Genomic DNA, 12,194 nt, shown 5'->3' with positions numbered 1-12,194 from the left:
TTTTCTTCTTCGTACGTCAAATGTTAATGGAATATCTCGCGAGAAAATGTGATTTGTCGAACAAGGCTCATCTCCTCAAAAAACACCCTTCGATCATTAATCGATTTTACGAGTTTGTTTATACGTTTGTAGGTCGACAAAGTTTCCAAAATCGGCGCTGATTAAGCTCGCCTCGATTTTTCAACGCTGGGCCGACAACAAAAGTGATAAAACGCAAAACTTATGCCCTGGCTTAACTCATTCGATCCGCTAATCTCCGAATTCCGTTCCACGCCGTCCGTCCACCCACTCGTTTTCTATTATTCACTCGCATTGTTGGATATTCTGGGTAATCCCGTTTACTTGGAAATCGCGACGATTTTTCAACGAGGCGATGCCCGATCACCACAACATTTGCAACGATTGCAAATTTCGGGGATGAAATACGAATAGTAAAAAAATTTATATATTATTATTATTATTATACATGTTTGATACCCAATTTGGTTTTTGAGACTCGAAAATTGGGTGACGATTATTTTCGATTGCGAAAAAATGGAAAATTTTTTGAGAAAAAGTCACGAATACTCCTCCATTTTTCGTTGTATCTGTGAACGTATTTAAATTGGAGATAGCTCTTTTCTTTTAATTACATTTACGGTTTTCTTACTTTTATAACGACACCGATATATTTGATGAAATATAATAATCAGAAATAGAAAATTATACAATTTTTCTTTATTTCAACATATTCTGAGGAGTGAAACGATCGAAGGAAATATTCTAATGATCAAAGATCAGTAAAGATTAAATAGATAACTCGAAATCCGAGTAATTACAAATTAATTAATAAAATTCTAGGTGCCAAAGTAATTAGACTCGATCAACCCTTCTCTCTCGAGTAATAAAAAATAAATGAACAAATGAAAGGAGAATAACAAGAAGACATTTAATTCTTCTTTGAAAAATCTCGTCCAAGTTTCGTTGAAATTCACGCGAGAAAGTAAGATTCCTCTCGAAAAAAGGGTAGAAAGAGGGAAAGATATCTCTCGTAAAATCCTCTTTGCTCCATCTAATCCAAAATAAAAAAAAAAAAAAAAAGGAAGGCGTTTCCTATTTGTAACGACGTTATCCTCCGATATCCACCATTCTCCACCTATCTGGTGTATCGGTTAAGGCTTAAGAATAAATTTAAGAGCTTTGGATTTGGCTGTAAAATATCGCCCCTTCCAAACGGATATTTATTGTGGCTACGTTCATCGAGTTAATAACGCGAGGGATAAGAAAAAATCGAAGCATCTCCTTCTCTCATTTGGATTCCTTGCATTTTTTCTTTTTTTTTCAATTATACCATCAATGCTAATAATCACGAAGAGATTTAAAATAAAATAAAGAACAAGAGCGATAAAAATTAACGATCTTGAAGAAAGAGGTAATTACCTTTCAAACAATCGATTATTAATTTCTTTTTCTCGATCCACAATGAGCAAAATTTTCGTTTCAGATAGATTTACACGCCAAACGAACCAACAGAAATAAAAAGAAGTTCAACGAAACTGGAAGATTCTTCTCGAAAGAGGGGGAAAATAATTCGAATTTTGCCTCTCCTTAATTTCAGAATTACTGAATCTCATATTTTCTCGACTGTTATACACCCGTTGATTAACTATACAGCCTCTCTCGGAACAGAATTTCAGTTTCGAGACAGAAATTAATTTACAGCGAAATTAAACGAAGTAAAAGAAAGAAAGAAAGAAAGAAAGAAAGAAAGAAAAAACGAACGGGATACAAATACAAATCAACGAGGTCGAAAATTCGATTGGTCGAGGAAGAAATACGCGATAATTCTCTCCTCTCCCTCTCCCCTCCCCTCCTCTCTTTAGATTCATCCCGAGTCGCATTTTGGCGGCCTGAAACGTTGCACGAAATGAAACGTGAAAAAACGTGAGGGGAGGGGGAGACTTAAAAGCATCTGAAACGCTTCGAAAAGCCCCGTTGAAGTGGCGTGCTTGATCGAATCAAGTTACGGATCTTCTTTATCCCCTCCTCCTGTTCGACGGCCGAACAGTAACGAGGAAAAAGAAATCCTTCCCTCAGAACTTTACCGAGGCTCGCTCCTTTTCCTTTTTCCGTTTCCTTTCACCTTTTTCCATCGGTAAATTCCCACATACAACAAATGGAACTTGTTAAGCCAGATATATGTACATACACACATGCGTGGAAAATTCGCCGCCTTTCATCGTAGCCTTTTCAAGGAATTATTCGATTGCTACTCGGGGAAGGAGGTTCGAATTTTGATCGAGGGTAATAGATTAATTTTCTTCTAAGGAGATTAAAGGAAGAGAGATTTATCGTATTTTTGATACATTGTGGTACGCGTGGATCTGGGTTGGTATACGGATTTATTTTTTATTTTATGAAGGGTGGAGATTTCTTATTCCATATGACGCGTACGTAAAAAAAAGAGTTTGTAAGAAATGTGGAAAATTACTTTTCTTTTGCATTCGATAAAAATTTTATTCGTTTTTGTATATACGAGAGTATATATTTCAAGTTTCGAGAAATTTTCAGCTGTTTTTTTTTTTTTTTTTTTTGTAAAAGTTAAAAATTCGATATCCGTCTTTTTCGATTTTTGGAATGGAGCGTTGTTGAAATTGTTTGCGTTTTTAATTTTTTTAAATTCGAATTCGAATTCGTTGTTTTCCGCGGAATTATTCGATTATTATGGATTTATCTTATGATTAATCACGTAAAATCATGTTGAATTATCGAATTTTTAATCCTCTTTATGGAAAAAATTATTATCCGATAATTTCGTTAAATTATCGGAATCATTCACCTTCGATTACGATTTTATAAAAACAAAAAAAAGCAAAAAAGAAAAAAAAAGGGGGATCGCAAGATAGAGATTAATAAAATTTGTGTTAAACGGGCATTTATCATTGGTCGAATAATAATACAAGAGCATAAAATGTTTATGCGCGTAGATTTCGCTTTTATTATCGAAAAATGATGTTAAGCCGCTGCATAGTCACGAGTCATTTCGTCATTCTTGGGACAAGCATGGCCCATAAACGCGTCGTAAAACTTTCAAACTTGTTCTATAACGAGATGTCAGCTTCCTTGAAACGAAGTAGGAAATTAAACAAAGTAATATCTTGTGGCGAAGTTGAACAAAAATAAATTAAACGCAACGGATGCTCGAAGAATATCTATTGCGTCTTTTGAATTCTGAGAAATTAGAAAAATAATATTATTATTGAAGCAACTAACTTCGCTTCCTATCTTTAAAGAATTCCATTTATATTCCATCTAATGAAGCGATGAATTATGAAAATAAAAAATTATATTGAAATATTCGCAATTGACGTAAAAACGAATTTCTAATATTTTCAATAAAATCTTGCTGTGTTAAATAAAATTCACAGGTCAATTATAGAATAATATTGTCGCAAAATAATCCGTTTAAAATGATTTTTAATGACTCATCTCGAAAATATTCACATCGTCCATAAATTTCTATCAAAATTAACCAAATTGAACTCTATAATAAACCATTCAATAATAAATCGATCCCATTTTTCCAAAGTTCAACTTCACCATCAAAATATACAATTATCCTATAAACCCTTCATACAACCTTATCAACATATATATATCTTCCAACAACGAAGATCTAGCCACTACAAAAATCCCACCCTGAATAATAAAACCAAACTCTCAAATCCTAACAATTAATTCCACTTAATCTTACCACATAAACTAACATTCTATCAAAGAGGACGGATAAAATCGAGTCACGTGATTACACGTGATTCATCGATCAAAAAATCACGCAAGAAGCATCTAATTCGCGATAATTATCACAACGTGATTCCATAATACTCGTGAACGTTGGCAAATGAAACGAAAGGTGTTAGATATTCAGAGTGAAAGGAGAAAATGGAGGAAAAATTGAAAAAGAAAAAAAAAAGAATCTCACCGAAAGAGATGAGGCCGCTGTTGAGCATCGAGAGCTTGATCTGGCTGGGAATGGAGGCGATGCTGTGGCCAGGATTAAGATGACGCTTCCTGGGCGGTTTCTCCGGCGCCCTGGGCGCGCTTCTGCTCCTGTGATGATGATGGTGCCTCCTGTGCGAGTGGGAATGGGAACCGGCGGCGGTCGAGGTGGCACCGGTCCGATCCGAACCGACGCTGCTCAACCCGAGGACACCGCCGCCGGTCGACTGCGTTCGCAGCGACGACATTTTCTGCGAAAACAAGGGGAATCGTTCGTTATTCGCGTGCGTATACTTCTGGATATATTTCTTTTTTTATTCTTATGTCTGATAGCGCATAATAACGGAATTGGAAGTTCATTGTCGACGCGTTAAAGCGTGAATTATTATTACTTGTCGAAGATTCGATTTTAATCGTGGACGGTGCATTGTTGTCAGTGAAAAAGTGTATCGATAATTTACAAAAGAAGGAATAGGGAGGGGGGGGGGAGAGCTGTGAGTGCGCTTAACTTAATTTTCTTCACAGCGAACAGTGTTAATGCATCGATCAAAGTTTGCTTTTGTGCATTTCTAATTTGATATTTCGAAAGGGAGAGAGAGAGAGAGAGTCGTTGTTGCAGAAAACGAGAGATATGTATTATTGTTTAACGTATCTTAATTTTTTCTTTTTTTATTTTTACGAAGATAATTCGTAACTTTTATTCTTCTGTTTAACGATGATTCGAGTAATATTAAATCGATAATAATTTTCACGATTGATTAACACGAAACGATCGCATATTAATGATTAATTATATCAATATTAGTATTTAAATAAATTAAAGTATCAAGATCGACGTAATGAAATTACGAATTATCGTTATGAAATTTTTACTCTTCCTCGTTATTTTTATTTTACATCCGTTACCAAATATCTATCTGACAATCAATTAATCAATCCATGGTAATATCAATAATATCTTAAAATAACCAGACTCGATAAAGACCCAGCAAATATTTTCACCCCAATGCAAGATTCGTGAAATTATTAACAAACGATCGAAAAATTAATATTATCAAAACGAATCGAACGAATCATCGATCGAACGAATTTTGAATATTTTGAAGAAACGAATATCTCCCCAAAAACTCATCGTCCCCAAATTTTTTCGCGACGAAAAAATGAAATAACTTAAGAGACTACGCATCTAAATTCGTCGATGCAATATTCATTCGTACGAACAATCCCCCCGTTGAAACGAACCTTCGAGAAGTTCTCGGTCTCGGTATTTCGGGCTGAATCCCTGTATTGTGCTCTCTAATCAACCGGCGCAACGAGATCCACACAGCTTTCCACGCGCCATCGATCGTGGGATCCTTAGATTTCGCGGTCGATTTCCCCCGCCCGCCCGATCCGATCTAAAACTGGAAGAGAATCCCAGCGTTTCGACGTCCTCCTCGGCGAGGTGGCAGAGAATAGAACAGAGACAACAAGAGATTCGAAAACGAAACGAAAACTGGCTTCTCACGCGAGTTGTACGATTCGTGTTCCTTGATGCGTTTAAAAGATCTTTGATTCTTTGATCTGAAACAGCGATTTCACCGAGATCAGTTCGATCGATCTTGATGGTCGTCGTGGTTTCCATTCAGGCAATTGTAAAAAAGGGATTAGTGGAAATTTTTGTAACAGTGATTTACAGATGATTGGGATTGTTTTTAATTTAAAGAATATAGGTTTAATTTATATTTTCGGTGAAATGATAATTTCTTTTTGGTCGTCATATTATTATTGAAGCGTCGTGAAAAATGTTAATTCAGAAATGGTGAATCGTTTTTTTATTTAAAAAATTTTTATTTAAAAAATAGATATATGTCAAAAATAAATTTGGTGAAATATTAATTTATTTTAAATCTGTAGAATTAATATCGTCGAAAGATAGAAAGTGCAATTTTTTACGATATAAGCTATTGTTTTGTAGGAGATTTAGGATTCGTGAAAAAAAAGTAACGTCCAGTGTATCTTTCGTTATTGTAATTGGAAAGAAGGGGCAATTAATGGACAGTTAATGGATTAATTGCAAAAAACATTTTTGCTCTTTTTCGTACGAAATTTTATTATAAAAATAATATAATATTCGTTTTATTTTTCGATAATCCGAATTCGAGTCAATATCGCGCTATTTTATTTTCTACAATTTAATTTTTCGAAGGATTATCGATGAATTCTTGCTTTTTATAATCTTGATAGATTTTTTTATATTTCTTTTTTCTTTTTTTTATAAATTGAAATATAGGTTTGCTTCGTTTTTTTAGTTTCGAAACTCGCGATCCATGTTGAAATTGAAATGTTTGCTTGGAAATATAAATTGAAGTTATTGACAGTTCGAGGGTTTTGATTAACACTGAGCTATAATCAAATATGAGGTTTTCACACTAGTTTTAGTTTTAGAAACGATGCTTGAATTATTTGTTACGTGTTACGTTATCGTGTTACGTGTGATATATTTAATATTTCGTTTTAAATATTATATTTTTTTCATCCTTTCTCCTCTATAAAAATATCCAGAATTTTAAAAAAAAAAATTGTACAGTATTATTACATTCATAGCAGATTTTAATTCTTCAAAATTAATTCTACACTCAAACAATTTTTCCTTTTTTCACAATAAAAAGAATAAAAAGAGAAATATCGATATATTAAGATTTCCTTTGGAATATATGTATATTTTTTTTTATAAAAATAAATCACTTTTCGTATGTCAAAAAGCTTCGCAATATTCCATTGATAAAAATATTTCGTAGTTCCATTTGTTCTTTCTTAAATCTATAATTAAAAGTTTCTGTGTTTACTTTTCCCTATTTTTCATTCCTATAATTATTTACCTCGCGTCCCGTAAATTTTTCTTATCGCCTTATTTACGTTAAAAACATTCTACATCTAAAGAAACAGGAAGAAAGTTTTTTTTTTTAATTTAAAATATAATTTAAAAATCTTCCCCTATTTTAAACCCTATCTTCAAGGTAAAAGAAATATTTAGTAACACATAAAAAGTTATATATCCATTTTATTCTAAACTCTCCTTAAATTTGAATCATCTTCAATCAAAAAGATAAATGACCATTTGTCGAATCGAATTTCTAATTTTCATAAAAATAGTTTCATCCTTAAATAGATAACAAAACGAATCTAAAATTTCTCCAACTTCTCGTCGAATCAAAAACACTTTTCCATCCCGAATTTTCCCGAATTTCAACCGAATTAATCAGCCACGATAATTACACCCCGATAAATATTCGCATTTGATTCCCGTTCAATTAGGGAATGCGTATATCCTGTAATTACAACCCATCCAATAGTTGAGCAATTTTTATCCCCATCTTTTCTCGTCGAGCAACAAAACAAAACAAAACAAAACAAAAGAAACTAGGGAGAATTTCACGCGAAACGAAAAACGGAAGCGTCGCCGCCGCGGAATAATTCGGTCACGTTCCTCCACGGTCGTTTGTGTGCACATATTTGTCGACAAAAATCGTGAACCGCTCGTCGTCAACCGTTGAAGGATGCATTGTATCGCGTGCAATGTAAATTTAGCGATACCGAGATTTTCCCCTGTCTCCTCGAATACCGAAAATATCCCTAGGATAGTTGCGTAACGAAGAAGATGACTGTTGCGCGCGAGAATCGTGACAATCCCTTGTTATATACGATGTTAATACGTTGTACGCGTGTATATATTTATATATTTACATCAATGTCTTTCTACTTTGCAATTGGGCTATATATATCCATATGGAAATATTTCAGAGATCTGTGCACACATTAGGATTCTGAGAGATTCTAGGAATTTTTTTTTTTTGTGCTCGAGGATATCCTGGAAGTTACTTTGCAAAACGATGAGAAAATTTTATCGATACTGTATTTTTCTGAGTTTAAATGTTGTTCAATATTCATGCTGATATTATTATTCGGTATTTTCGCGATGCACTTTATATTGCTAAATATTTTCTATTTTATACGTTTTGATCGTTTTTAGTAATTTTGTCGCCAAAATTCGTTTTATTAAATTTTTATATATATATATATCTTATTGTTCTATTGTTCTTTATGGTTTTTTTTTTTTATTATTGGAATTAATGTCTTTGGATTAATCTTTTATTTCTAAAATATTTTACTCGATATTTCTAAATTATCCTTTTTATTGTTACATATCTTTAAACTCTATGGAATTTCTATTATTATTGAAGTTTCTTTTTAAGTATCTATAATCCAAATATCCGATCACATTTTCTTTTATTATATTAATAATTAATTAATATAGGCGCGATTAGAAGAAACTTAAGAACATTCAAATAATTCATTGTATCAATTATTCGATCGAAAAACCTTGGCTTTCTTAATCTTTCTAAACCCTTAAATTCTTTCGTTATATATTCACGAAATGGAGGCACAAAAAAACGATCGCACAACCTTTCATTTCTCCATTTCTCTATTCCATTCCTTTTCCGTTTTAAAACGTCAGAAGCAACAATATTTTGAAACGTTATCGCTTATTACGATAAAACACTGAATTCTGATTGGATCCCATTGGACAGATTTTAATTTCTATTTCCCTTTTTCTTTTATTATATTTCCTCGTATTTCCCCCCCTCCCTGTCTCCCTTCTTTTTAGAGAACTTCCTCCCGCGTTTCTTTCCTCGCTAATCCGCTTGGAAGAAAACAATTTCCCGACAAAAGGTTTATGATAAAAGTGAAGTAAAATTTTTCAAATTAGAGAATATTGCATCTCTTTCCTTAAATGTTCGTGTTCCTTCTTTAAAGAATTCGTATTTCTTAAGATTTGCCTAATTTTAGAGCAAATGAATGAAATGTTCAAATTATTCTATCCATTTTTTTTTTTTTTTTTTTTTTTTTGATTGATAAAATCGTACAACGAGTGAATGGAAATTTTTAATTTTCCCTTACGCAAAAATAATATAAAATTCTATGGATTAATCGCGTAAAATATTTAATAATAAGATTGCAATAAATAATAAAAGTAAGTTATTTGTCACGTGACAATATATACTTATTTTATTGATCTACGAAAAAATATCTAATTCTAATAAGATTCGAACAAATAAAAATTTGTTGTTTACGAACGTGTTGATTAAAATTTCTATCTAGTTCAAAGAAGAAACTTTTGGAACTTAAAAAAAAAAAAAATACGAACTCGCACAGTGTTCACTCGCAACAGTACGCGAATACTTGGTGGAAATTAAATTGCTGCGTGAAAATGTAACCTAGCAGAGACATTCAAGAGCACTCGGTACAGTTTAGTTCGATGTGATAATTGAGAATAAACACGTGTGATGGCGATAACAGCGTCAAACTATTATATTCTAATTACTATTGCCACGTATATGATTTCGCTGACTCGATTGTTATCCGAATGAAACTTTAATTAATTAAACGTGATTGTTCGATACGAATTGAATTATGACTGAATGGGGACAAGATCTTCTTTATTAACCACATTCACGAAACTGATGTTCCGTAATTTTCTTCCACGTTCTTCTAAATTTTATAAAAAGATAAAAATCTCATCAGTTCGTAGGAAATTTCATGTATTTGAAAAAAATTTAATATTGGAGGAATATTGGAGGAAATATATATATATGTAATATATAATATAATATATATATATATGGATAATATATATATATATGTATCAGAAGAAATTATGAAAATTTTGTAATAATATTAATAATATTGCGTTATAAAGTAAAATTTTATTTTCCATAAAGAATTTCAAGATTAATTTAATATTAACTTTATATTAATATTTCATTTAAAGTGCATACAAGACTCAAGGCTAAAAGTCTAATAACGAAGCTATTATCTAGAACGTTCAAGTAGAAACGCACGCAGACCCGTATATGATCAGACCGAATGGGTCTGACATACGACGTTTACTTCACTTGCAGGTAACTCGTATAACGGCCTACCGTCAGGACATGAACTCCTATTCTTCTGAATATATCATTTTGATTCCGACATTGTTAAAAATTAATTATTGAAATATAATTCTTTCTCTTAACTCTTTGTCATATCAAATTAATTAAACAAATTATCGAGTTTAACCTATACACTTTTCTTCTAAATTAATTAACAACGAAATTACTTTCAAAAAATATATTCTGAAATTCGAAAAATCCTAAACTCGAAATTACAATTGTACATTAACATTTCAGTTATGAAGGAATAAATATACAAATGTTTATGATTTAAAAAAAGTGTTTGAAAAAAGAAGTTCGAAATTTTAATACGATACAAGGCGTTACAAAATTCCTCGAATATTGGTTCTTTTGGACAAGAATTTATATTTGAAAACTATCACAATGGAATTTCTTTTTCTAGACTCGTTGTATTGCTTTTATTATCCCTTATTTCTCTTTCTATGCTCCATGATCGATCGGTCCACGCGGAGCTTTTCAAGTGCTTTTCACCGTAAAAATCGTTTCAATGCACCCCTAATGTTTCAACGATTTCGAGCATCGACTTTAATCCCTATGATTCTTAATCGTACATCCTTTAAAGACTCTCGAGTCACTTCCAGTCTTCTCTCTCTTTCTCTCACCCTTTCTCCATCCATCATTTAAATAATTCCATTTTCTTCGAGCAGCCAGTCCATTGTATCGAATTCAAAGTGGATGTTGTGGAATTGTTTTAACCGTATTCGTTCAGAGCGTACCAATGAGAAAAATATTAAAATTTTTGCGACGATATTGATCGTTGATTGAAAATCTACGAAGTTGAAGAATAGTAATTTTTCAAGAATAAATAGAAAAGAGGATTTTCTCGAACGAATTTTTTGTGAAATGTAAAGTTTTACATGAGAATAAGAATAATATTTTCGTTTATTGGATCGCTACCTGATGTAACGAATCTTTAAATTCGAAGACAAAGATAGACATACGATATTTGGGTAAGCAATCATATGTATCATATGCAGTAATTGAACATTACAAACAAAATATTATTCTACTTGAAAAATCCTAAACTCAAATCTTAAATCAGGTATCGTGATATCTTAAAGAAAATACATCTACAAGAGCCACTTACAAAAATCAACACGAATTTATCAAACATCCAACATATGATCCACTTGTATTATCGAAAAATTAACCAAATTTTCTAATTTTTAAAATTCTTAAATTTCAAAATATATCATCAATGTCCAACTTTTTAGAGGTAATTATCTTTTTTCTAATATTTCACATTTATAATAACGTTTTACTAATTATCAGATTATTATCAAAATAAAATTGATATTTTAATCAATCGGTCTAGTGGAAAAATATTAAAAAAGTATCGATATTATCGATCATGCTAGGGAATCTCGTTGGCGCGAACAGGAATTTAGAGGTCGACGGTGGTCAATAACCGACCTTCGTCGATGCCTGTGAACGCAACTTACAAAACATTTAAAAATAACCCGCGCGCGCAGCTCTCGAACCGGAAACCTTGAGTTCTTCGAGATCTCGAACGTTGGCTTCTCTCGAGCAGACGGACGCGTATTGTTCGATCTTGCGACATTTCGTACCGAGAATCTTTTTATATTTAGAAACATTCTAACTATCCTTCTCGCGTGAAAATTTTCGATTCCAATTCTGTTTTTCAAATATATTTCAACCCTCGTCTTACTCAACTTTCCCACAAAAATTTCTCTTTCGAACTTTCGAATTTCGCTTGTTCGATGTTTTATACTTTTCTTTTTTTTTTTTTTTTTGTGAAAACAGAAAAACTACGTGAAAAGGAAATTAAAATTAATGACACTATCTCTATTACATCTTTACTTACAATTAGAAATATTTAATTGTATTCAAATATATTTAATTTATAATTCATAATTTTTGTAATGTTATAATTGTAAATTTTACAATTCAATAATTTTCCACGTTCATTAGAAATATAATTTTTATCGTGAAGTGAAGTATACTTTGTCGTGAGAATGAATCTGTTATAATAATGACATTTCAGAACGTCTTATTCCTCTCCTTCTTTTGTCCTATCCATCGCGAATCTTTGATAATCTCGCCGCCTTTCATTGACAGGAAGAAGCTTTGAATATTCGAGTTTCACGCTTGTCGAGAAAATGTTTTTCTCACGGTGATAACGAAATTTTACATCTCGAAACGGCGTAGGTGTGTCTTTTTAATGGAAGAAGATAAAACGATCGTGAATCTTGAAACTTTGTA

The 12,194-nt window shown here is 32.2% G+C and overlaps 1 protein-coding gene across 1 annotated transcript in view; it reads right to left on the bottom strand.

Annotated features, from left to right (window-relative positions):
- LOC122716257 (receptor-type tyrosine-protein phosphatase kappa) overlaps positions 1–12,194 on the bottom strand; it is a 99,959-nt gene that overhangs the window by 79,845 nt on the left and 7,920 nt on the right. Inside the window, exon 2 of the mRNA XM_043939159.1 lies at positions 3,962–4,229. Coding sequence (XP_043795094.1) covers positions 3,962–4,226 — 265 coding nt within the window. The 5' untranslated portion in view covers positions 4,227–4,229. The remainder of the gene's footprint in view (positions 1–3,961; positions 4,230–12,194) is intronic.

The sequence above is a fragment of the Apis laboriosa genome, unplaced genomic scaffold, assembly GCF_014066325.1.
Source record: "Apis laboriosa isolate Shangri-la unplaced genomic scaffold, ASM1406632v1 scaffold43_cov150, whole genome shotgun sequence".
Lineage (NCBI taxonomy): Eukaryota > Metazoa > Arthropoda > Insecta > Hymenoptera > Apidae > Apis > Apis laboriosa.
This window is presented reverse-complemented; position numbering and strand designations above follow the sequence as displayed.